This window comes from Podarcis raffonei, chromosome 7 (genome assembly GCF_027172205.1).
Source record: "Podarcis raffonei isolate rPodRaf1 chromosome 7, rPodRaf1.pri, whole genome shotgun sequence".
Lineage (NCBI taxonomy): Eukaryota > Metazoa > Chordata > Lepidosauria > Squamata > Lacertidae > Podarcis > Podarcis raffonei.
This window is the reverse complement of record NC_070608.1, coordinates 8,009,904-8,037,531: the sequence shown is the minus strand read 5'-3', so window position 1 is coordinate 8,037,531 and position 27,628 is coordinate 8,009,904. Positions and strand designations below refer to the sequence as shown.

Genomic DNA, 27,628 nt, shown 5'->3' with positions numbered 1-27,628 from the left:
AGCTGAATGTCAAGCATGGTTTCCGCAGCTTCCAATTGAGTGCAGGAAGCTCCTGCAGCCAATCGCAATCCGTGCCTTGGTTTCTGAACCGTTTCAGGAGTCGAACGGACTCCTGGAATGGATTATGTTCCACAACCAAGGTACGACTGTATAGAAAGAAACAATTTGAAGAAACAATCGCATACAAGTTCAAAACATTATAGCCACCAGTCACTTCCAAAGTGACTGCTATTTACTGAAAATATTCACATTTCTATTTAGCCCTCCACCCCAGCAAATGTCAAACAATGTACCTTAAAACACAACTGCAAATGGCTAGAGAAACATTCAACCAAATGACTTTCTGAACAGGCATGCTTTAACAACAACAAAGACCATAGTGTCAGGCCCTGCTGCATCTCACCAGGCAAAGCATTCCATGGGATAGGGGCCACCACATAGGAGGCCCTGCTTCAAGCAGTATTCCGGCACACTTCATTAAGGCCAAGGAAGGCTTTAGACATTGAATGGAGCATGAAGGAAGGAATATATGGAAGAAGGAAGTCCTTAAGGTACCCAGGTCCCAAGCCATTTAGATATCATGCGCAGTGGCACACTGCTTCAGCTTTGGAGAAAGTCGACTTGATGGGATTTCACCATGTCAAAATGATATGAATTGGCCCATCATCTAAACCACCATACACTTCCCTTGGATAAACTCTCTTGAAATGAATGGGAGCTGGACCCAGATCCTGCTTATTTCAGTGGGGATTTGGGCAGGACGTTCCCACTAGACTGGGCCCATCAACTTTTCTGCGGGGGGAAACACTTGCTTGAACTGTCTGAGAACTGAATTTCATTTGAGTGGGGCTACCTTTGAAGGTGACCCGGAAACTGCAATTAATCCAAAATGCGGCAGCTAGACAGGTGACTGTGAGTGGCCACCGGGACCCCATAACTCCGGTCCTGAGAGATCTGCATTGGCTCCCAGTACGTTTCTGAGCACAATTCAAAGTGTTGGTGCTGACCTTTAAAGCCCTAAATGGCCTCGGTCCTGTATACCTGAAGGAGCATCTCCACCCCCATCGTTCAGCCCGGCGGTTCCCTCATTGCGAGAAGTGAGGTCACAGGGAACCAGACAGAGGGCCTTCTCGGTAGTGGCGCCCACCCTGTAAAACGCCCTCCCTTCAGATGTGAAAGAAATAAGCAGCTATCTTATCTTTAAAAGACATCTGAAGGCAGCCCTGTTTAGGGAAATTTTCAATATTAAATGCTGTATTGTTTTTAACACTCGATTGGGAGCCACCCAGAGTGGCTGGGGAAACTCAGCCAGATGGGTGGGGTATAAATAATAAATAATAAATTATTATTATTATTATTATTATTATTATTATTATTATTGAATTTGGAGCAAGGTGACTCCTACTGTTTGGATGACTCAACACCTCCTCTCCCCCAGCAGAGTGTCTCAAGGGAAATTGCTCGTACATAACAGATGAATTTCTAACACTCTTCTGACTATCTAGGAAAAAGAGTTTCTAAAGCAGACCAAATACTTACAACCTCTCCTGGTGCTCCAGGGCCCCCTGGTGCCCCTTCCTGCCCCTTCATACCCTACAGAGAAAGAAAACAAGGGTTCAGTCTGATGGGAGAAGGGACCAAGTTGCTGGATGTTCGGAGAGCCAGGCAAAACAAAAGCAGCCAGCTCAGAAAACAGGTGCTAAGACAGCTGCTAAACCTGCTCCCCTAACAAAGGACATAGTTTCCATTTCCATTCATGGAAAAGATAATAAACCCTGATCATCTAACTGAGTTGCACAAGGCAGCTGATTAAGGCCTCATCATCGGAGCACGGAAAATAAGGTCCCCCTCTATGGGTGCCAGATTCAACAAGGAGCTTTTACCGACTGTCAATAACAGAATTGGCTCACCCAATTCCGTGTCAACCGTGTCTCCCTTCTTCCTCTCTCCTTGAATGGGGAAGCTCACCATTTCGAAACAAGATAGCTGATTTAAATTCAGCCGCAAGCCAATTGCAAGTGACCAATAACTACCTTTTGGGCTGCAGGTGTGGTGAGGGTTGAAAACAAGTTTCGATATGTGCTACTGAGAGCGTAAATGAGCTGAAAACGCTACCAAACTTTGAGAAAGGAATGGGATTTTTCAGGCCCAAGAAGAAGCACCAAAAGATTCAAAGCAGAAATTCAAAGTACTGTACTGTCTTAGACATAGCCCTACAATCTGCTAAAGAGAGATTCCAGCAGCTGCAAGAAGATACTGCAATTCCCCATTTGGCTTTCTGTGTAATATATACGGTATCCACCCAAAAATCTACTGGAGACATGCTTAAGGCTGCAAGAATTCGAAAAAATCATTGGCGCACAATTAAACAAAGATATTGATGCTGAAGATCTGGGCTGTGAACATACAGCAAAAGCATAAAGACTTACAAAATGTGTGTTGCCACAAAGAGTAAAGGTAAAGGTAAAGGGACCCCTGACCGTTAGGTCCAGTTGTGACCGACCCTGGGGTTGTGGCGCTCATCTTGCTTTATTGGCTGAGGGATCCGGTGTACGGCTTCCGAGTCATGTGGCCAGCATGACTAAGCCGCTTCTGGCGAACCAGATCAGTGCATGGAAATACCATTTACCTTCCCGCCGGAGCGGTACCTATTTATCTACTTGCACTTTGATGTGCTTTCAAACTGCTAGGTTGGCAGGAGCAGGGACTGAGCAATGGGAGCTCACTCTGTTGCAGGGATTCAAACCGCCAACCTTCTGATCACCAAGTCCTAGGCTCTGTGGTTTAACCCACAGCGCCACCCGTGTCCCTGCCACAAGGAGTACTTCTCTTCATACTAGAACAAAAACTCCCGGATAATGTAGCTAATGTTTTTTATTGCTCTAAGGATGTTCCCCACATTTCCAATGTCAGTGGCAACAGGTGAACACAGTTTCTCAAAGCTCAAACTTATAAAAACTTACATAAGCTCAACCATCATGCAAGAGAGACATAGTTGGCTTGGCAACTGTATCAACTGATTATGCCCAAGCATTAGCACTTGACCTGAAGGAATTGGGGGCAATTGCAAAAGAAATGGCATGCAAAGTGAGATTTTGATGTGCCTGAAACGAAAACTTTCAAGAGGTTTAAGTTTTAACATCAAAATTCACAAGGTTATTCAAAATGATTGGTGTGCTAAAACGTTTTCTGTTGTAGTTGAGAAAGGTTGTGTGGCAAGACCCTCAAGCCGACCCTCCATTAGGATAAATAAATTCACACGGACACGGATATTTTGTTCAAGGTTTTTGGGCAAAAATTTGTCCACAACTTTATTGATTACAGGAATGTATTGGCTTAGGCACTGGCAAGACTATATCTGACTCCTGTCTGCTTTGCAGGAAGTCCGTAAGGGTAAACCACCCAAAGGGAAATTGCTTCGGGGGAACCCGCCTGCATCTCCCCTGGTGTTCCCAGAGGCCTGGCCTGGCCCTCACTCTTCAAGCGGACTTCGGACAGGATCCAGGCCCTGGATTCCTTTAACGGAATACCCTTGAAACTGGAGGGGCAGGCATTGGCTGACCTCCCCTCCTCCATTCACCATAAGCTAAAGCCTAACCGCCAAACCTTACAAAGTTGTGACAATTGCTAAGAGGTAGGCAAAAACCAAGCGGCCAGTGCCAATTTGCCAAATGGAAAAAAATTCCTACACGGTCCCCGACTCAAGCCGGGCAACCAACCAAAGTCCAAAGCAAGGCCAAAGGATCTAAATGAAAGGGAGGGTAGGCGGGTGTTCAGCAGTGCGAAGCAGGAGCCTGGCACACGTCGCGCTGCTGTCTTTATACTTTCCCCCACTATCACCCCTTGAAATGATTGGGCAATAGCCCTGGGTGATTGTGGTGCCACCCCGGCGTGAGTGTGATTGCTCCACCCATGCCAGGGTGGGGGGAACCAGGTTGAGAGCCTGCCCGCAGCCAGGACCATCTATTAAGATGATCCCATTTATAAAAAATAGCCGTGTTACTTATTCCTGCATTTTTCTTGCAGTTTCAAGTGTTGTGCTTTCTTTCTTTTTAGTATAGAAGACACCTGTTTTTGAAAATTGAAATTAGCAAAAAAAATAAAATTAAAATTAAATGGGGGTGGGTACAACCAGTTAGCCTTGCTGAGAGTGCAAAATAGCCTGGAACTGGCACTGCTCTAACCAAAAAAATCAAAAGAAGCAGAATTACGACCTTCACACATGAGCTGCTTTACTACTTATTAATGAGTTCCAGCTTTTCTGGCTTACCGGTGGCCCTGCAGGTCCCTGAAGTCCCACTTTACCAGGAATGCCACGTTCTCCCTGTTGGAAGGAAAGGAGAAAGGTGATTTTTCTCAAGGGAAATTAAGTATCATGTTAGGCCCATGGAAACCATACAGAGATCAAGCAGTAGCCTCCTCTTTTTTAAATGCCACAAATCAAGTTAGATAAAATGTAAAGGCTTCATTCTTCCTAATCGCCTATAAAAACTCAGTAATTTATTAGGATTCTAACATATCGAGTTGCACACAGGGATGGACTGAGCAGCCTAATTTTGTCCTGGTGCTCGGCTGTAGGTCTGCCCAAAAAGTCCATGAAATTGCAAACAGTTTGCATGCATTTTTGTAAACAAAAAAGCCCATTTTTATGTAAAATATGCACAAGGTTTTTCAGTGCATTCATCTGCAAAATATGCACCATGAACACAGATTTTAAGTAAGATACATATTTTTGTGCACAGGAGAAACTTCATTGCAGAATCCAGAAAAGTGCATAATATGTCTGGGACGTGTTCCCATCTGTGCGAACATTCAGGAGTGTTTTGGAAGTTTGCTTCAAAAAAAAAAAAAAAAAAGCAAAGCAAACCGATGCCTCCTCCATCCATAGCGTGAATTAATCAGTCATTTCTTAGCTGGGACTGGGAAGAAGAACATGGGGGGAAAGGAGGTAATAGAGGCTAGTTATCAAGGAACAATGAGAGCTAAGGGGCAGGAAATAAATAAATAAATAAATAAATAAATTAATAATAATAATAATAATAATAATAATAATAATAATAATAATAATAAAAAAAAAAAATGGGAGGTGGAAAACCTGCCTGTGAAGCTGTCTCTTTCTCCCGGCTACCTGATGTTGTATACAGACCTCATGAAGACTAGAAACTTCATTTACAAATTTAAAGTTGATGCAATAAGCAATATGCAGCTGCACAAATTTTGCAGCTTTTAGTAGGTATACATATACATAGCTCCCATAATCATAGGAATAATGTCAAATAGACATCTTGCATAGTGAGTCAGAAGAAGCGAGGTAGATGCCTACAAGTACTTCTGTCCAGGAGACTCCCGGGTTTTCCCTCCACTGAACAAACATTTGTAGCATGCCCCAAAACAAAAATAGCTCTCTTCACCCTTTTGACGTACTTATAGCAAGCAAAGCGAGAAGATTACAATGTGCTTACGGGTTCACCTCTTTCTCCACGGTCACCTTTTTCACCTGGTAGCCCTTGTTCTCCCTGGGAACAAAAAGTATGAGCGTGTTTGTGAGGACCACACACAGAGAGCGGTGGGTGCAAATCCCTTTCTGCACAATGGTCAACCTTCCATGTGCAGCACAGCGATGCAACTTCTGTGGGGCAAGTGCTCGTGAAAATTCATCTTAGTGCATTTATTTTCTCCCAATATGCATCTTTCCTTTTTGCAAAGCAATTGCACTGTAAAGATAAAGGACCCCTGAGAGTTAAGTCCAGTCCCAAACGACTCTGGGATTGCGGCGCTTATCTCGCTTTACTGGCCGAGGGTGCCAGCATTTGTCCACAGACAGCTTCCAGGTCATGTGGCCAGCATAACTAAGCTGCTTCTGGGAAAAACCAGAGCAGCACACGGAAACACTGTTTACCTTCCTGCCAGAGGATAAAAAAGTAGACCTATTTATCTACTTGCACTGTGACATGCTTTTGAACTGATAGGTTGGCAGGAGCAGAGATTGAGCAATGGGAGCTTACATCATCATGGGGATTTGAACCACAGCGTCACCTGTGTCCAATTGCAGTATATTTTTATGTTATTTATTTATTTCTGCTTCTTTTCCATGCAGCCTTTAACATAATATATCCATTCTTGGACATAGTACTTGGCCGCGGAACTAAATTGCAAAATTCAGATTAAGTGTGAATTTTGAGTGATGGTTTTGGTTCTTGTATTGTTTCAGAACTGCAAGTTAGGCAAGTTTGTATTTAAATGTCAATTGAACTGTATCTTTCTCCCATCACTAGCCACAGCTCAGTGGTAATCACATCTCTGCTTCGCATTCAGAAGGTCCCCGGTTCCATCCCTAGTATGTATAGGCAGGAAGGGAATGTCTGTGGTCTGAAGGGCCAATGGTCTGACTCAGAACAGGGCAGTTCTCTATATTCCTATGCTGATTAAATAGGACTGAAGCCTAAGGCAGATATGAGCATTAGATTTGAAGAGAGCATCAGTTCTGCATGAAGACTCTCTGCTGCCACCTAGTGGATGAAAGAAAGATGACAGTGCAGTACTAGTGACTATGATAATGAACTTCTCTCTTCAGTTTACTGAGTCAAATTGCTCATTTGGGAAAATATTAATAAAGTCATTTCAAGCTTGCAACCCCATCTTAAACAACCAAATTGCTCCAAGTGCAACGCTGAGGGTTAATTAAATTAAAGGGAAGGATATTATTTAATAACTGCAAATGCAGGCCACTGTCGCCATAGAAACGCAGGCTGCCAATTAATCTCCGGAAGCTTGTTTGATATTCTCTCCTTTCAGTTGTTTGATTGCACAGCTTGATCTGTGTTTTCAGGTGGGTTGAAAAGAGCTGCGGAAAAGACACAGCTTCAGTTTGCTAAAAAAGAAACAAAGACCCAAACACCGGAAATAAGCAGTACGAAGCCAAACCTTCCTGCCATAAACTGCATAGAAACCTTTGCGAACCTGGTTCCCTCCGGCTGTTTGAGTGCAACAACAGAAGTATAGTGTCCAGATCAAGGGAAGTAATAGTATCACTCTATTCTGCAATGGGAGACGCGGGTGGCGCTGTGGGTTAAAACACAGAGCCTAGGACTTGCTGATCAGAAGGTCGGCGGTTCAAATCCCCGCTACGGGGTGAGCTCCCGTTGCTCGGTCCCTGCTCCTGCCAACCTAGCATTTCAAAAGCACGTCAAAGTGCAAATGGATAAATAGGTACCGCTCCAGCAGGAAGGTAAACAGCGTTTCCGTGCACTGCTCTGGTTCACCAGAAGCAGCTTAGTCATGCTGGCCACATGACCTGTATAGTGTATGCTGGCTCTCTCGCCCAATAAAGCGAGATGAGCGCCGCAACCCCTAATGGCCAGGGGCCCTTTTACCTTTATTCTGCAATGGTCAGACCACACATAGAATTTTGGGCGCCACAAATTAAGAAGGATGTTGACAAGCTGGAATGTGTGCAGAGGAGGGTGACCAGATGAACAAGGGTCATCAAGGGGTGGGTAGTGAGGGATCTGGCCTGTGTGGAAGGCTTCACCTGGTAAGGTAAAGGTAAAGGACCCCTAGACGGTTAAGTCCAGTGAAAGGTGACAATGTAGTGGCAGCGCTCATCTTGCATCAGGCCGAGATAGCCACCATTTGTCCACAGAGAGCTTTCTGAGTCATGTAGCCAGCATGACTAAACCACTTCTGGTGCAACGAAACACCGTGACAGAAACCAGAGCTCACGGAAACAGTGTTTACCTTCCTGTCACAGTGGTACCTATTTATCTACTTTCACTGGCGTGCTTCCAAACTGCTAGGTTGGCAGGCAATGGGAGCTCTCTCCATCGCGGGGATTCAAACCGCCGACCTTCCAATCAGCAGGCCCAATAGGCTCCATGGTTTAGACCACAGCGCCACCAGCATCCTGGATCGTGGCCTGGATCGAGTCCTGAGGGTGGACAAAGAACTCTATAGAGCCATTTTTGCACACCCTGGCCTGAGATTCTTCACGCTTGGGTTTAACTCCCACCATCCCTGTTGCAATCTCAACAAAGGTCTTCAGCTGCTAACTGCACTGAAAAAGAAAGCTCCGACTAACACCAACTGCAGGTTCTTTTCAGGGGAAATGTGAGCTGTGTCTGTGCAATTTCTGCCAGGACTGTGGCAGGGATGGAAAGAGTTAAATCCCCCTCCTTTCCTGGTGCAGTCCTGGTCCCAACTACCCACCCACCCTTCAGCAGATGCTATTTCCAAGTGGTATTAAACCACATGTTTGATGTTTTGTGTAGCAGCTTCTCCTTAACAGCACAATGGCTTTAATTTTTCAGAGCAACAAGGTAGAAGAATCAGGCGTGACACTTACAGGGCGACTGGGATGCGGAGTAAACAGGGAAGTCTAGAAAGAGGACAAAGAAAACAAAATGAGATTTCTGTAACAAGAAAAAAATATATGTAACAATGCTTACATTTTGATGGTAACTAATGGATAATGATTCGTGATCTCTGCTAACTTTGGAAATCATTCTATGGTTCAAGAAAACAGCACAAAATAAGGATTTTGTGCATCAGCGTGCACCTTGTTATTACAGTGGTACCTCAGGTTACACATGCTTCAGGTTACAGACGCTTCAGGTTACAGACTCCGCTAACCCAGAAATAGTACCTCGGGTTAAGAACTTTGCTTCAGGATGAAAACGGAAATCGTGCTCCGGTGGCGCAGTGGCAGCGGGAGGCCCCATTAGCTAAAGTGGTGTCTCAGGTTAAGAACAGTTTCAGGTTAAGAATGGACCTCCGGAATGAATTAAGTTCTTCATGCAAGGTACCACTGTACTATTATTTAAAATTCTTTATTCAGTAAAACTATCAAAGTGGATTACAATAATTCCTATATACATTGGTACCTTGGTTTTAGAACAGCCCTGTTTAAGAACGATTCAGTTTACAAACTCCGCAAAACCAGAAGTAGTGTCCCGGTTTGCAAATTTTACCTCGGTCTAAGAACAGAATCTGAATGGTGGAAGGGCACTGGCGGCAGGAGGCCTCATTAGGGAAAGCTCACCTCGGCTTAAGAATGGTTTCGGTTTAAGAACGGACTTCCGGAACGGATTAAGTTCGTAAACCGAGGTACCACTGTATAATAAAAACACATACATTTTTAAAATCGCAGATTACCAACTAATCACCATGGAAAGATATATTCTAAATTGCCTGCATACACCTGGTGGAATAGGGAAAAAATCAGCAAGCATATAAAGGTTGAAATCGGAAGGTGTCTGCTGGCAGAATATTCTACATCAGAAGCTTTGTTCCTTTTTGATGTCAAATGCGCCTTGCCAACTCGGAGGGCAACCATCGAGAACTCCTGCAGTTATCTCAGTGATCGAGCTGAGATAATAAGCGCTTAGGCAGTCCCTCAGCTTCCGGAGACTGCAGCACACAAAAACACTGCATGTCTCTTACAAGGTAGCAGTCCCTCTCCAAACTGCCAAAAATGGTATTAGACTAATTCCTTTTACAGCCCACTTCATTGCCATTGCTGGGCTCTTAAAAAATAAATAAATGCTACTTACTGTCCCTGGTAAGCCTGGAGGACCAGCAGGACCGACATCTCCCTAGAGAAGTAAGCAGAGGTTTAGGGTGTGAAAGTAGGAAACTGACACACAGCTCAAAATCCATTCCTGTGGATAAATGTGTGTATGTTTATTCAAAGCCTGCCAAGGCGTCCAATTCATTTTGTTGTCTTTTTAAGCAATTTGTGAGAAGTTCCCATTCTTCTTTAAAGTCTCAGTTGTCCTTATCTCTCAGTTTGTATGCCAATTGAGCCAATTCTGCATAGCTCATCAGTTTCTCTTGCCACTGTTCCTTTGTTGGGGTTTCCTCATTCTTCCATCCTTGTGCTATCAAGACTCTTGCCACTGTTGTAGCATACATAAATAAATTCTTTGTTTCCCTTGGCAGGTCTTGTCCTACAATCCCTAACAGAAATGCTTCTGGTTTTTTTGGGGTTTTTTTACAAATGTCATTTTAAACATTTTCTTCAACTCATATATCATTTCCCAATTTTTTAAAATTTCTCTACATTCCCACCACATATGATAAAAGGTCCCTTCCTTTTCTTTACATTTCCAACATATGTTTGACCTGGTTTTGTACATTTTTGCTATCTGAACTGGTGTTATATACCATCTATACATCCTTTTCATATAGTTTTCTTTCAAAAGAGAACAGTCACACTGATGCACAGCTCAAAATCCATTTCTGTGGGATACATCCACTCCAGTCCAGCTCATCAGAGAGGACATTCGTTCAGTTTAGGGCCAAACTAGACATGGTGTTAATCAAATCATTGCATGGTTTTGGTTTTGAAAAATAATAGGTGGTGAAAATTGAAGTGTTTTTTTTCCCCCTGGAGCAAAGAGCATGTGCGTCCTCCAGTTTGGATTAGGACCACAGTGGGGCCAAGATTGAAAGCTCATCTACCTTCATCTTAAAGAATTCTCTAGCTCCAAGGAAGTTCTCAGGGCCTAAACATGGAATATCTTTAAGAAGGCGGAGTAAATGTTTATTTCTGCCCTTTTATTATGCTATTCCTGAGCTCAGATTTGTTTTTGTAATGCTGGGCTAATACCTTATAATTTTACCCAATGCTTTTAAGTCCTTTTTTGTGTGAGGGTGTTGGGTTAATGTCCTTTGAAGACCATATTGGCAAAACCTATTGGTGTTTCGCAACTTTCTGACCAGTTTCAGGACGTTAGCCAGACCTAGCAGAGTAAATGCAGAGTTCACGATAGCAATTGGCAACTTGGCTGCAGACAGGATGGACGAAGCAGGAACCAGGAACTTGTAGTTAGGTGTTTATTATATACAGTGGACAGAACAGAACAGAACATGGATCTTTAGCTAGCTCTCTCATACACGACTCACAACTCCTACACTCAAACTCATACTAACACACATTCCAGTTAGTAGGCCATTAATCATTATTCCCGTGAGAGAGCTTGACCAATCATGGAGCTGTCTCCATGCCTCTGTATCACTAGGCAGACTTACTCCTCTACATTGCCTTGGCTGTCTGCCAAAACCTAATTGACTCTGTGTGAGTAGCTGCACGTATTCAGATTCCCAACAGACCAGACCATCCAAGTGTCCCTATTTTCCAGGGACATCCCAGATTTAGAGAAGCTGTCCCAGTTTCTGATTTGATCCCGGAATGTCCCACTTTTTCTATTCATTTGAGAAATGCTGGAGGGTATGGAAAATTAGACCAATCTTTGGGGTATGTGTTTTGGATAAAACTGGTGGATGGAAGGGGGCTGGGCTGTTTAGCAACATTCCCATTCTGTTCCACCCCAGCAACTCTATGAAATTGTTCAAAATGTCCCCTGAGTAGCCAGCCATTTTTAAATGTTTTTGCTTTAAAATGTTTTTATCGCATTGGACACCACACTGATGTGTTGCTGTTGTTGTTTTGGGGGGTGTTACATAAATACATGTATAAATAAATAACTAAATAATACAAGAATTAACACAAAGAATGCAAACAATGGTTTGAAGACCAGATCCTCCTTGTCCCTCTCCTGAGCTTACTCAGTTATACTCTAGCATGTTCCTTCATCCAAGATCTTACCCTTCTCCTTATTGTTGGCCAGTGTCACATTACAAATATTTCATAAACTTAAAATCCCTCTAATGTTGAAACTCACCTTGTCACCTCTTTCACCTTTGAAACCAGGGAGTCCAGATCTTCCCTTTTCGCCCTGCAAAGGAACAGAAGAAAGTGCAGTTGTTGTTGTTTTTATCACTATTTTTATTGTGTTGAGTAGCAAATACCTTTTCTGTCAGAGTAAACAAAAACAAAAGTCGCTACATATTTGCTGCCGCAATATAAATGGCCAACTGGTGGCAGTAAATCGAACATTCAGACTTCAATGCAGCACTGGCAGTCAATCGAGAGGAAGAGAGCAAACATTAAAAAGCCACCATCTTCTTGGCTTTGACTGCTGAGAAGCAGCATTCTAGGTTGTGGGAGAGAGTAAGGATAGCCCAAATAAATTTAATATGGAGCTCTCCTTTTCTGCAAGGTCCAAGCCAGACTAAACACCTCAAAATGGCATAGCTATGAAAGAGTGTTCTTTTGTATGTGGTGGACCTGCAAAAGGGTAAAAGAGTATTGGGAAACAATTCATAATGAATTGAAAAAAAATGTTGAAAAGCACTTTTCCAAAAAATAATAATCCCAGAGTGCTTTTTGTTGGGGATAATTCAGATGAAAATTCCCAGGTGTCTAGAAAGGCTATTTCTGTGCCACTACTGCAGCTCGTGTTTCATTAGCCCCCAAATGGAAAACGAGCGAGGTCCCAGCTAAAGAAGAATGGCAACTTAAACTGATGGAATATGCACAGCTTGTGGACCTAACATATAGAATAAGAGAATAAGAAGAACATACGTTTAAAGAAGACTGGAAAATATTTATTGAATATCTGGGGGGGGGGGAATTGTGTTCACTTGAAAACGTTGGCAGCATTAAGATATATTCAATAGTGTAACTAAGTTTTGATGGAGGTGATAATGGAATACTGAATGGTTGAGTTTATGAAAAATATAAAGGGGTTTATGTTATGCAAAATGAACCATGGAAAGAGAAGAAGGGAAGTCATTGATATTTTATGGTTGTTTAAATGAATATTCTAAATTGTAAAAGAGAAAATGTAATAAAAATATCTCTCTCTCTCTCTCTCTCTCTCTCTCACACACACACACACACGACATACCTGATCTCCTTTCTCTCCTCTCTGTCCTGGTAAACCAGGTGAGCCTGGGAGGCCAGCTTCACCCTATGATGGAAAAAAAGAGTATTGGAACCAGCTCACAAGAGGTTGCTTTTGCCAAACCCCACCTTGAAGGATGTGACATCACTCTCTTTTCAGACATCCACATGCTGAGCTTCTGGACAAATTCTATGGGGACTCCAGTTAAAAATGTTGTTGAAATCACTATGGATTGTGTAAAATGGTTTGAAGGGGCCCTTGCTTCAGTAACAGAAACAACTTTCCGGAGGGCCCTGTCTCCAATAGCTGCAGCTCTAGAACGAAGTTGCTCTAATCTGGCTTTGTTGTTCTCATAGCTTGGAGGGATTTTTTTCTACTTACCCTCTCTCCCACTAGTCCAGGACGTCCAGGCTCTCCTGTTTCACCCTAGGAGGAAAAGTGAAATCAAATAAACAGGTTTACTGTGGACTACCCAGGGCAGCCACTTTCTCCCATTTCTTAAAATTCCATTTCACTTTTAAACAAAAACTTTAAGAATGATGAATTGTTCTTGGTTCCATTCTCTGTCGCAGAACAGCCCACAACAACAACCAGTTGAAGACACTGCAGTAATTTTAAGGCTTAATAATAATAATAATAATAATAATAATAATAATAATTTGGTATGGCTTAGCCAAATATATGCTAATATAAGTTGCTCATCCCAGCTCAACTTGATGAGCAGAGGCAACTGTAAGCCCCCCCCAAAAAAATTGCCTTTGGCGGGTGGGACCGGAGAACAGGGGTGTGTTTCGTTCAACCCAAGCCTGGAGTTAGTTACTTCTGACTGGATCATGAGAGGAGAGCAGATGATAATAAATGCAGCTGGCATCAGCTGCAAGGAATGGTGTGTTTTGTTGTTGTTTACCTTCAAACCAATTTTCCCGGGAAATCCTTCTTCTCCCCTTTCCCCACGTTCTCCCTGTAGGCAATGCAAACAAAAGTCAGCAAAATAAACAGATGTGTTTGAATAAACATCCAGCGTAAGAGCTCACCAACATTGCCATGGAATAAAAAATTATTGACTGATGTAAGAACTGGGAGTTCTGTCCCCCCAGTGTTTCTTGTGGGAATGGGGAAGGTTTATTGGAGTGGGTGGGCAGGAGGAGTCATCCATCACCCATTCCAACAAAAAATTAAGGTGTGGGGGAATAAAGAAGTAATCCTATAGTAGTATCCAAAAGAATATGAAGGTCAGGATGCAGTAGATCTATGGTAAAAAGGTAAAAGTAAAGGTAAAGGACCCCTGGACTGTTAAGTCCAGTCAAAGGCGACCATGAGGGATACGTTTGGCACTGTGGTCTAAATCACTGAGCTCCTTGGGCTTGCTGATCAGAAGGTTGGCGGTTCGAATTCCTGTGACAGAGTGAGCTCCCGTTGCTCTGTCCCAGCTCCTGCCAACCTAGCAGTTCAAAAGCATGCCAGTGCAAGTAGATAAATAGGTACCACTGCAGCAGAAAGGCAAAGAGCATTTTCGTGCGCTCTGGTTTCCATCACGGAGTCCCGTTGCACCAGAAGCAGTTTAGTCATTCTGCCCACATGACCTGGAAAACTGTCTGTGGACAAACACTGGCTCCCTCAGCCTAAAAAGCGAGGTGAATGCTGCAACCCCATAGTCACCTTTGACTGGACTTAACCTTCCAGGGGTCCTTTGCCTTTACATTTTAGATCTACGGTTCAGCTGGCTTATTCACAGCTGATTCTCAATGATGTTAAGCCAAGGACACACCAGAACAATTTGCTTTTCATGGCTCAGAGAGAGGGTAGTTGGTTCAGTCTGGCTACTGTAAGTCCCCAAAATGGGTGTTCTGGAGGTGCAAGCAAAAAGTGGCCCCTAAACTGAATCCTGGGACATGGGTGGCACTGTGGGTTAAACCACAGAGCCTAGGACTGGCTGATCAGAAGGTCGGCGGTTTGAATCCCCACAACGGGGTGAGCTCCTGTTGCTTGGTCCCTGCTCCTGCCAACCTAGCAATTCGAAAGCACATCAAAGTGCAAGTAGATAAATAGGTACCGCTCTGGCGGGAAGGTAAACGGTGCTGGTTTGCCAGAAGCAGCTTAGTTATGCTGGCCACATGACCTGGAAGCTGTACGCCGGCTCCCTTCGCCAATAAAGCAAGATGAGCGCCGCAACCCCAAAGTCGGCCATGACTGGACCTAATGGTCAGGGGTCCCTTTACCTTTAAACTGAATCCTAAGCCCATTCATCTTAGTCATGCGGCCTGGAAATCCAGCAAAGAATGCTATTTTATCTATTTATTTTATTATATTTATATTCCACCTCTATCTACCAAGGTGGGACGTGGGTGGCGCTGTGGATTAAACCACTGAGCCTAGGACTTGCTGATCAGAAGGTCAGCAGTTCGAATCCCTGCGACGGGGTGAGCTCCCGTTGTTCTGTCTCTGCTCCTGCCAACCTAGCAGTTCGAAAGCACGTCAAGTGCAAGTAGATAAATAGGTACCACTCCGGCAGGAAGGTAAATGGTGTTTCCGTGCGCTGCTCTGGTTCACCAGAAGTGGCTTAGTCATGCTGGCCACATGACCCGGAAGCTGTACGCCAGCTCTCTCGGCCAATAAAGAGAGATGAGCGCCGGAACCCCAGAGACATCTGCGACTGGACCTAATGGTCAGGGGTCCCTTTACCTTTACCTTTATCTACCAAGGAGCTCAAGGTAGTCTACATGGTTCTCCTCCTCATTTCATCCTCACATCAACCCTCTGAGGTAGGTTAGGCTAAGAGATGGTGGCGTGCCCCAGTGAGCTTCATGACAGAGTGGGGATTCGAACCCTGGTCTCCCAGGTCATAGTCCAACACTCTAACCATCACACCAGAGGCTTGTTTTCCCTCTGCCAGGGTTAGGCAAAGCAACTTTACACCAGCTTCACTTACTTTTGAGCCAGGCAGCCCAGGTAAGCCATCCAGGCCAGGTTTCCCAGGTAAACCCTAAAAAGAGGGAGGGAACAAAACTTAGATAAATGCAGCATAGCCAGGAGAAACAAGAGTAAACCCACAAATCCAAAATAAAAGAAATGGAGAAATGCAGGTGATTTTTGTAAGACATGAAAACACCATCCTAGATTAGACTAAGGCCACACATTCATGCCATACATTATAAAGCACTCCCTACTCCTTTCAAAGAGCTACAATTGAACATGTTTAGGAGGGTCACATTTTGCATCAATGATGTAGCTTTAACAGAGTAATCTCAGGAAAGACCACTAGATGTCAGCCATGCCAAAGGTACAAGTAAAACAAAGCACACACACATACACAAAGCAAAACTTTCATGAAGGTATTATATATTAAGTTCTCGGGAAGTACACCAAAGAAAATACTCTATTTGAACCTGAATCTGGCAGTTCAAAAGCTAGTTGATTCAATGGCTGTTGGGGGCATTATCCACTCCATCTAAGGTCTGATTTGGAACCTCACATTAAAAAAAATCCAAGGTTTTCTCTGGTGATTTGAAGGGGAAACACACAAATTACTTGTGTTTTTTAAAACTTGCAAGAGAATTCCATGAAATTTGATGGTATGTTACACCTTTTTAGGTATACAAAGCCTGCCAAAACGACAAATAGTTGCAGGGTTTTCCCTCTCTATCTTAGGTGCCTTAAATGTTTTGAGTTTTATTTATTTATTTGGTTATTGGAAATAAATTTGAAGGCGATGCCAATAAGCTTCTAAATCTCTTGACAGAACTGGATGAAATTTGCGGGCAGAGGTGGGTTCTAAGGCTATTAGCAAAGGGGGAGAAGTGAATGGGAGGGCTTATTTTACCCCTCCCTGAACACACACACAGAAACACACACATTTCTTTTCCTAAACTCAAAAGATACAGGATCCAGAACCAGAATTACAATATATCTAACTCTGAATGCATGCATGTTTTCTAGAACGTATCCTGTAGAAAAACAACAACCCACAAGCACTTACAGGTGGTCCAGGCAGTCCATTTCTCCCCATTTCTCCTGGTAGCCCCTAGAACAGTCACAGCAAACAGAAAGATATCAATTAGTTGTAGTGCCATCTTTTTTGCCACCCAGTACCAACCATCCATGCAGAAATAGCTTGCTGGTTGAAAAGAAGGTAGATCTGAATGCTCTGGCAAAAGGTTAGCAAAAGTTTCTGGCTTGCAACTCTGTAACAATAGCAGTAACAAATCGACTCCTTCTGCCACCAAAATTATGGCAATGGAGAAAGCTTGGGGGTAACCAGGGGTGCATTTTTGCAAAGAAGGATTGTTCACATATGGTAATCAATCACAAATTATTTCTGAATCCAGAATTATTGAATTCCAACCACAAATCTTTTGCACCAGGTTCTAATTAGGGGATCTCAGGGATTTTTTTGTGGGAATGGGGATCCTACAAGACTGAAGTCTGTCTACCCCCGACATGTGCATTTTAACATGGGTATCTTATGGGGGTAACACATATTTTAGGACATTAACATTTGTGCTTTATGTGAAAGTGCAGGCAAAAAAGCATATACAGTGGTACCTCTGGATGCGAACGGGATCCGTTCCGGAGCCCCGTTCGCATCCTGAAGCGAACGCAACCCACGGCTGCACATCGCGATTCGCCACTTCCGCACATGCACATGACGTCATTTTGACCGTCTGCGCATGCGCGAGCGGCAAAACCCAGAAGTAACACGCTCTGTTACTTCTGGGGCGCCACGGAGCGCAACCCGAAAATACTCATCCTGAAGTTACTTCAACCCGAGGTATGACTGTATTTAGGGGGAATGCATGCAATTTAAATACAAAGTTTTGGAACTTTGAAAAAAAAAACCTCTGCAGGAAATGGACATATAATGAAGATTGAAATAGGCTGAGCTCTCCCTATTTACCATGGCACCCATAACCACACCCAATATCTGCCACTCAAAACAGCCTCATACGAGGGCTGCTTTTGTATCTAAAGCAGCAGAAGGATGCCCTTATGAATTTTTATGAATGAAAATTTCTTACTGGGGGGCCGGCAATCCCAGGAGGACCAGCGACTCCAGGTGGTCCTGGAGGACCCTGTGAGGGAAAAAAATATACATCAAAATCCTTAAGCAGCCATATGTCAGGAGGGAAATTCAAGTAATACTGCTTTCAACATCACTACAGCTCTTTGGTGGAAAAAGTCCCACCTCTTAAGTTTCTTCCTTGAATGGTTCCTGTTTAAAGACTTATAGGCCACCTCAGAGAGCAAACTCTATCAAGGTAGCTTACATTACAAAAGAGTCAAGCACAACATAATACTTTGGAATATACAGGCATAAATATTCGTTCAGTTGGTTTTATAGTCCTATACCATAAAAATTATTGCATTCCATTTTCACCTTGTGTTTTCTAACTTGATTGCAGTAGCACGCTAGCAACCTAGTCTGTTCATGATGAATAATTTCCATAAAATTAACAGATGATGGAGCGGTGAGGGGCTCAGGGTTTGGGGCACATTCAAACCTCCCCCTTTTGAAATCACACCAAGGGTGGAGGTACTGCACCCTTGGTCTAAGTGAAAAAGAAGGTTTGAAAGTGCCTCAAATCCCAGGTTCTCCACCCCAGAGGACAATTTTTGCGCCAGGGTGTGTGTGTCAAATCTGGCTTATGAGATCATTAAAAAGAGGAAGAAGAAACCATGGCCACCTGCCAGACAGATGATGGTATTCTGATGGAGGGGGTTGATATCAGCTGAGAGGGAAATGGTGTGCACAGCCCAAACATCTGGATGTAACCTCCACTCACCAGTAAAAGGACTTTCGAAGAGTGCTACACTGTGATTTGAAGTCCCAATAGTTGGAACTTCAAAGTACAGCATCGTCTGTTGGGTTTGTGTATGTGTGTGTCGAGGGTCTTGGCCACCTGCCAAATTTGGCCCTCCAGGGTTCAGGATATAAGGTACCCTACCCTTGAATTAGACAGAATAAAATAAAATGGAGACAGGACGGGGAAGGGTGGAATAGTAGGAGCTGACTCCGGAGACTGAGAAGATGTGCAAACTATTTAGATGCTTTAGAGCATCTTGTCACTAGAGGGAGCAAAGGGACCAGGAATGGAAACAAAACTGAAACAAGCACACACAGAGAGACACACAATGGAGGAGGGAAAGTTATAGTGATGAAAATAGTATGATAGTTTTGAGTACTGAAAATATGTTATATGCATAAGAGGGCTGTAGCTCAGCGGCAGAGCATGCACAAGATCCCAGGTTCAGTTCCTGGCTTCTCCAAGTAGGGTTGGGAAAGTCTTCTGACATTCCAGAGAGTAACTGCTAGTCATTGTATACAATACTGAGCTAGATGGTAGAAATTTCTGCCTGAAACCATGGAAAGTCACTGCTAGTCAATGTAGACTAGGGTTCCCCAAACTTTGGTCGCCAGCTGTTTGTGGACTACAACTCCCATCATCCCTAGCTAGCAGGACCACTGGTCAGGGATGATGAGAATTGTAGTCCAATACGGCTGGAAACCCAAGTTGTAGATAATAATGAACTCAATTGGACCAGTTGGCTGACTCAGTGTAATACACTTTTACACATCACAAGCAAACCAATGTCAGTGTACAGGAAGAAGATCACCAGTGTTGAAGCAATGATTCTTCAACATCAACTTTGTTACACTGGTCATGTTGTGCAGATGCCTGAATATCATCTTCCAAAGCAACTACTCTATTCTGAACTTAAAAATAGAAAGCATAATGCTGGTGGTCAACAAAAGAGGTTTAAAGACTGTCTCAAGGCAATTTTTTTTTTTAAATGTAGTATAAACACCGACAATTGGGAAACACTTGCCTGTGAGTGCTCCAGTTGGAGAACAGCCTTTACCAAAGGTGTCATGGGCTTTGAAGACACTCAAACTCAGGACGCAAGGGAGAAATGTGCTAAGAGGAAGGCACGCTTGGCAAATCCACACCGTGATCAACTCCCGCCCGGAAACGAATGTCCCCACTGTGGAAGGACGTGTGGATCCAGAATTGGCCTCCACAGTCACTTACGGACTCATTGTTAAAACCGTGTTGATGGAAGACAATCTTACTCGGCTAGGAGCAATCACCAAAGAAAGAATACACTTTCTTAAGACTGAAGCACTTGCTAGGAATAGGATGTCAGCATTAGAAATGCCGTGAAATGTGATGAATTTAAAATCTGAAGTTGAATTTTGAGGATCCTCGCATGGAAGCAATGAGAACTTAGTTATCCAATAAGGTTTCTGGAAGTTGGGGTTTAGACACTTCTATGGCAGCTGTAGGAAGCACTGATTCTATTTGCTCATTGACTGTACTGATGGTGTCACCTATTTCCCCCTAGAGCCAAATGCCCTTTTTGGAATCTGAGGGCGGCGAAGACTTGATGCGTCTTAGAACTACACTTCCCACTGAAAGAAAAAGAAAAACTGAATGAAACTGGGAGGCTTCTGTGTAAGGAGAAACATTCAATGAATTTCAAGGGAAGCCAAAAGAGCTTCAATTAGGGCTGCAATGCATGATTAATACATTGCTGCGGTGATAAATGTAAATCTTTTTTTAATCAGCTAAAAAGTTTAGCATTTCCAGTTAATCAGGCAATACTTTAACAATATTTTTTCATCTATAGTTATTTTAAAAAACTGCTGATGGCATGCCAGTAATATGAGATGCAGGAACATTCACTTTCATGCAGGAGGGGCTAGTAGTCTTATGTAAATTTAATTTGTGCTGATTTAATCAATTTGTTAGAACATAGGGGGAAAGGTCCTTAACCTGAGCCAGACCATTGGTCCAGTCTAGTTCATTATTTCCCCTGAGGATCCAAGGTTTCAGACAGGATCCTCTCGAAGAAGAAGAGTTTGGATTTGATATTCCACTTTATCATTACCCGAAGGAGTCTCAAAGCGCCTAACAATCTCCTTTCCCTTCCTCCCCCACAACAAACACTCTGTGAGGTGAGTGAGGCTGAGAGACTTCAGAGAAGTGTGCCTAGCCCAAGGTCACCCAGCAGCTTCAGATGGAGGAGTGGGGCAGCGAACCCGGTTCACCAGATTACGAGTCCACCGCTCTTAACCACTACACCACTCCAGGCCCTACTAGGAGATGTCAAGGATCGAGCCTAAGACCTTCTGCAAGGAAAATGGATGCTGTACCATTGAGCTACAAATCCTTTTGATCGCCACTCATTAGATTAATCAACTGTGATTCCCTAAGTCATCATGTTATACTCCTGGTTTCAATCAAACTAGCAAGATTTCTTAAATAAATTCTCCAGTGCCCTACCACCACCAGAGCAGCAATTATGCATTTGTTAAGCCAACCATTGGAAAGACCCTAACATTTGCAATTTTTTTTACAGAACAATCTGGAATAAGCCATTATATTTGAATTTTCTGAGCAAACCTTATTGAAACAAATATGCATCAAACAGGGGAAACTCCTGTCCTCTTAGGATGTAAGGTCCCAGATCCTATGTTCCCTGGCTCCCAGCTGTTGTGCTACTGTAAGGATGGAATTATGAGATCCCGTGCAACAGATGTGCTAGTGGAAATTTCTTGAGAAACAGCTTGTGCAGCAGGAAGCAATAGGTCTGCAAAAATATGTTGTGTGCAACCAGCCACAAGAACCATGCTAGCTTTTTGCTGCCTTGCCTTGTGCAAACCATCTCACCAGTGCAACTAGTGCACCACTGAACAACTCTAAATTAGGGTGGTATTGAATTCCTCCCTAGGTATTGGGTTTTGCCAGGAAAGCCAATTGGAATTAATATACAATTCATTTCAGTACATCTCGTCTGAGTAGAACTCTGCTGGATATAACCCTGGTTCTAAAGTGATTGTATTTGTTCATAACAGGAGTTGGTTAGAAAATCGGTCATATAAGATAGTTTCAGCTGTGGGTCCGCATAGGAAGCATGCTAACTGGAAACAGATTAAGGAAAGAAGTTGGATTTTAAGAATTGTCAACACAGGCGAAGAAAGGAATGGTTTCCAAAATAGGTAGGGTTGATAAAATGAACACATATTGTATTAAACAGTCTGCTGACTGTTGTATTAAACAGTAAAGAAACTCTGGATGGAATATGGGGTTATACATTGGAAAAGGGTAGGCAAAGGACAAAGAGAATGACTTGATGGAAAATTATAATAAAATATAGGACAGATGGCACACAATTCCATGGAGGCTCAGGCAAATATGTTAACTTGCACCTGCAGAATGTTGGCACGCTGTAAATGTCAAAAGGCATTTGTGCTACACTTATGGAGGAGCCATCCATTTACACAAAACCTTTGACTAGGAATAATAGGGGGAAAGGAAAAGGGAAAAGGACAGGACGTCCCATTAGGTCCCAAAAGAATCCTACAGCGCAACCATACATACCCAGAAGAAAGTCTTACTCACTCAGATGGGGCTTTCCCCCCATTAACCTCTTAACTCTCGCTTTTGACACTTGAGATGTGTATTTTTAGGACACACCTCATTACTGCAATTGAAAAGAGTTGTTTAAAACTCTTTTAAATATTGTGTTTTAATTGTTGCAACTTGCTGTGGGACCTCAGATTGGTAGGTTAATATTAATAATAGGAAGAGGAGGAAGAGGAGAAGGAGAGGAAGAAAAAGAACTGAAGACTTCAGAAGCTTACTTCTAAGTAAACATGCATAGGACCAGAAGGTAAATCAGCGGCAAACTTCTTTGTTTTAAAGGTCCCTTTCATCCCCATGTTGGCCTAAAATGCAAATCTTCCTTTACACACACACACACACACACACACACACACACACACGGGAATTTGAACTGAAGCAACAGTGCTAAATTTGTGAGGTCCTTGGATGCTTATGCTAATGGAAAAACACGGCAAGCACAATAGGTATTGTCTGCTCAAAACTGGCCTTGGACACTAATATAATAGCTGGAAAATTACAGCAAAATGCTAAATACTCGGCCATTACACAGCAACAGCCCGGTGCAGCTGACTCCTTTGCCTTTTTAATCATCTTAAGTGTTTGCTTCATAATATCACAACTGAGCCAAGTCCCAGATTATTAAGCGAGGTGGCCTCATGAGCCGTGGGCCAACATTATTTCAGAAAATAAATAGCTTTCTCTACTAAACAAAAAACAAAACAAGAGTACCCAGAAGTGCCCAGAGGCTATCAGTATGTGGAACATGACTGTATTTCTACATAGCAGTTCCCTCTGGAGAGCAGAGCAAGTTTTCGGCAAAAAGGCAAGGAGCCATTTGTTTAAATTTGTGACTTAATGGAAGGGTAGAAATTTGTGATTTCTTCACCTCGTGCTGAAAAGCTTTTATTTTCATTTTTGTTGCTTTCCAGCGCTGTGACCTGAATCAAATCATCATCATATATACATATTTAAACACAAACAACATGCACAAACAATGTTCAAGCATTTTTCTACATCATGAATTGTAAGCTTTCCCCACTCCTTTTGTTTTTTTGTTCTTATTTTGATGTACTCTCCTTTTAGGAAAAAACAGTAAAGAGTCTTGTGGAACCTTAAAGATTATGCTTTTATGGTGGCATAAACTCTTATGGTCCAGAAAGTTCACTTCATCACATTCTCTGGCTTATGAAACCTTATGGCACCATCTACATGCTGAAGTACAATCTTCTGGGTGGCTACTCAGAAGTAAGACCCACTGAGTTCAGAACATCGTAGAAGCATAGAATTGTAGAGTTGGACAGGGACCCAAATTTTCATCTGGTTCAGCCTCCTGCAGGAATCACAGTTCATGGGCCTTGCTTTCAGGTAAGTACTCTTAGGAGTCCAGCCTTCATCTTTAAGCTGCCAGAGGATGCTTGGTTGTTGCTATGGCAACACACTAACATCGCCACTAAGTAGGAACTTGTCTTTCTGGTGCTTCTACATGATATTACATGGCAGGTAGGAGCAAGCTTGAAGAGGAAAGTACATTTGAGAGGCAGCACCAGGTCAAATCGCTTATTAATGGACCTCGGTGATGCTTGTCTTTCCAACCACAAATTTATTTCATTTCCACATTTAATCCAGAATGTGGCGGATAGACTGGTGACTGGGAGCAGCTGCCGAGACCATATAACACCGGTCTTGAAAGACCTACACTGGCTCCCAGTACGTTTCCGAGCACAATTCAAAGTGTTGGTGCTGACATTGAAAGCCCTAAACGGCCTCAGTCCAGTATATCTGAAGGAGCATCTCCACCCCTGTCGTCCAGCCCTGGGGTCCAGTGCCGAGGGCCTTCTGGCGGTTCCCTCGCTGCAAGAAGCCAAGTTACAGGGAACCAGGCAGAGGGCCTTCTCGGTAGTGGCGCCCGCCCTGTGGAATGCCCTCCCACCAGATGTCAAAGAGAACAACAACTACCAGACTCTTAGACGACATCTGAAGGCAGCCCTGTTTAGGGAAGCTTTTAATGTTTGATGCATTGCTGTATTTTAATATTTTGTTGGAAGCCGCCCAGAGTGGCTGGGGAAGTCCAGCCAGATGGGCGGGGTATAAATAATAAATTATTATTATTATTATTATTACTTGGTTTGGCTTCCATTGAAATTTCTTCGAATGTTTTGGGGAAAGGGAGATGTGCATAAACTAGGGTAAGCATGGGGTAGGAAAAGGTCAGTATACCTTTTATACTCCAATGCTGGCCTGAAAGGAGGGGAAACAAAGGAGCTTTCCAGTTACCATACCTTGGCTTTGAGTTCTGTGCACTCTGAATTAACAGCAAATTGCAAGCTGGAATGGGTGAATGCTAAATTGAATGCTTTATCAGCATTTTCTGCCCCAATAACTAGCATAGCATAGCAAGGCTAGTTATAAGATATATATTATAAATGTAACTCCTGAGAGCATGGGTTTGCTGGCTCTCCTTGGACACCAAATGAAAAGTCAGGTCTTTTGAAAATAAGTGTATAATTTATGCCATTTAGTTACCGGAGGTCCAGGCAATCCATCAACTCCTGGAACACCAACATCACCCTTCTTACCCTGAAAATGAAACAGAATTTTTAAAAAGTTACTAACCACATCAAGAGATGACACACAAGCCCAGTTCTTGGTTTGATTACTCTGTCTCAGAAAAATAAATAAAATGAACTTTTCTGTCTTCAGTTTCTATGGTACTAAGACATCTTGTGTTCATGAGGTTCACGAGACAGACGAACGGAGAGACAGACAGATACCATAGATATTATGCCACTCTGACAGAGCCCATTTTCTCCCATGATGGTCCCCGAGGTGATTCACACAAAAATTACACCAACTTCAAAAATGGCATTGTTAAAACGACTACAAAATCGGGCACTGAACACACACATCATCAATAACACAGAGACAGGCCAAGCAGCTATTTCCATCCTGTTTCAGCCTGGTTGGTGCTCAGTCAAAGGCCATTTCTGTCCAGGTTTTGCAGGACTTGTGAAAGAATGTACCAAAAGTCCACACACAAAATACTTGTGTTTTAAATTGATTGTCACCAGTCTACACCTTCTTCTTGCTGAACCTTTCTCTTTTCATGGAGGACAAGGCTATCAGCAGCTACTATAGCTATGTTCTACTTCCACAGTGGGAGCCGGTATTCTGGGACTTCCAGTTGCTGGGAATCACAGCGGGCAAGATGGCTGTTGAGCTCATTTCCTGCTTGTGGGCTTCCTAAAGGAATGTGGTTGGCCGGTGTGAGAACAGGATGATGCTAGCTCATTTGGTTAGGGCAGCCTTTCTCAACCTGTGGGTCCCCAGATGTTGTTGAACTACAACTCCCATCACCCCTAGCTAGCAAGGCCAGGGCTCAGGGATGATGGGAGTTGTAGTCCAACAACATCTGGGGACCCACAGGTTGAGAACCACTGGGTTTTGGGCATGGTGCTGATAATGCCAAAGTTGCAAGTTCAATTCCCTGTTTGGGACAGCTGCATATTCCTGCATTACAGGGGGTTGAACTCAATGTTCCTCAGGGTCCCTTCCAACTCTATGATTCTATGCTGAGCTAGATGGGCCAATTGGCCTGATTCAGCAGGCCCTTTTTGTGTTTTTAATTTCTTAACCTTCTGTGCATTTTTGGGAAGAACAAAAGATTGCCCTGAACAGAACATCTGATTACCCTCGAAAAGCAGGCAGCAACAATAGCTCTCTATCACAAGTCCCAATCCTGGGGAGAGCTTAACAAATAATAATAAAGATACATAGATCTGCCAGATTATATAAACGATCTCTTTCTAGAATGCAACTGAAGAGACTCCCCAGGAAAAATTATACCTGTAGATGTAACACAGTACAAAATGATATCCTGCCTGAGAGCAAGATAGACAAAGCTGGCAATTATGTTGTGCTACTCAGAGCCTATGAATGTACCCTTTAAATAAACAGGAGGCAACCTGACAGTCAGAAATATATGTTGTTTTTGAAACAAATACGATTTACCTTCCCTGGCAATTATATTTTTACTCTTTGTTAAACTCAGACCATCAACCAGACATTTACAGAACGCAAAAGGAGCCTGCCGAAATTGTGCTGATGTCCCATCTAGATCAACATCCTGTTCTCACACCGGCCAACCAGAAGTCGAACTACATTGCAAAATTGGGACACATCTGAATTATGAAGGATAGCTGTTTCCATACATTCAGTTCAGGAAGTTTGAATCAGGTACGCTCACATCAATAATATGTATGGAAGTGAGAGCTGGACCATCAAGAAGGCTGATCACCGAAGAATTGATGCTTTTGAATTCTGGTGCTGGAGGAGAGTCTTGAGAGTCCCATGAACTGCAAGAAGATCAAACCTCTCCATTCTTAAGGAAATCAGCCCTGAGTGCTCCCTGGAAGGACAGATCCTTAAGCTGAGGCTCCAATACTTTGGCCACCTCATGAGAAGAGAAGACTCCCTGGAAAAGACCCTGATGCTGGGAAAGATGTAGGGCACAAGGAGAAGGGGACGACAGAGGACGAGATGGTTGGACAGTGTTCTCAAAGCTACCAGCATGAGTTTGACCAAACTGCGGGAGGCAGTGGAAGAAAGGAGTGCCTGGAGTACTCTGGTCCATGGGGTCACGAAAAGCTGGACATGACTAAACAACTAAACAACAACAACAAATTTATTATTACGGTCAAAGACCAGTTCAAGAATCACAACTGAGACTACTTTCACAAAATTCTCACATCAAAATGTGACTCTAACAAAATTTCCTCATTCATGACACAAAAACATCAACAGGCCCTTTACGACTGTTGCCATGAAGTTTTCAAAGACATCCCATAATTACGTATGTTTACTTTCATATGGGGGGGGATTAAAACAGTTCTTCCAAAAGTCGATTAGTTGCCGATTTTGCTGCTGCTTACTCTGTTTTATTGGTTCCAGGGTTTTTGTTTCTCTCTCTCATTAGACTGTTGAATTGTTTAATGAATTTTCTACCCTTGGCAGGTTAGGAAAAATTTTAAGTACCTGCACCCTGCCAAAAGTCAGTAGACATCATGGGAAGGATGAAGGGGATGAGGATAAATGGGGATGGAAAGAGAAGAATGCTGCAGTGCAGCTGGTACAACTGACTTCTGGCTGCACAAGGAAGCTCCTTTTCCTGTCCCTGCCTTATCCAGCCCCCCCCATGCATCCTCAAGATGGGGAACCCTCCAGAGCACATTTCTGAGCACAATTCAAAGTGTTGGTGCTGACCTTTAAAGCCCTAAATGGCCTCTGTCCAGTATACCTGAAGGAGCGTCTCCACCCCCATCATTCTGCCCGGATGCTAAGGTCCAGCTCTGAGGGCCTTCTGGCGGTTCCCACCCTGCGAGAAGCCAAGTTACAGGGAACCAGGCAGAGGGCCTTCTCGGTAGTGGCACCCGCCCTGTGGAACGCCCTCCCACCAGATGTCAAAGAGAACAACAACTACCA

General features: G+C 43.3%; 1 protein-coding gene across 1 annotated transcript in view; it reads right to left on the bottom strand.

Moving 5' to 3' along the window:
• The window catches only part of COL22A1 (collagen type XXII alpha 1 chain), a 180,345-nt gene that overhangs the window by 36,458 nt on the left and 116,259 nt on the right, over positions 1-27,628 (bottom strand). Inside the window, exons 24-36 of the mRNA XM_053395231.1 lie at positions 24,674-24,727; positions 17,762-17,815; positions 16,723-16,767; positions 15,676-15,729; positions 13,654-13,707; positions 13,128-13,172; positions 12,750-12,812; positions 11,682-11,735; positions 9,549-9,590; positions 8,342-8,374; positions 5,463-5,516; positions 4,271-4,324; positions 1,540-1,593 (exon numbers count right to left, since the gene is read on the bottom strand). Of these exons, the coding sequence (XP_053251206.1) occupies positions 1,540-1,593; positions 4,271-4,324; positions 5,463-5,516; positions 8,342-8,374; positions 9,549-9,590; positions 11,682-11,735; positions 12,750-12,812; positions 13,128-13,172; positions 13,654-13,707; positions 15,676-15,729; positions 16,723-16,767; positions 17,762-17,815; positions 24,674-24,727 (660 nt within the window). The remainder of the gene's footprint in view (positions 1-1,539; positions 1,594-4,270; positions 4,325-5,462; positions 5,517-8,341; positions 8,375-9,548; positions 9,591-11,681; positions 11,736-12,749; positions 12,813-13,127; positions 13,173-13,653; positions 13,708-15,675; positions 15,730-16,722; positions 16,768-17,761; positions 17,816-24,673; positions 24,728-27,628) is intronic.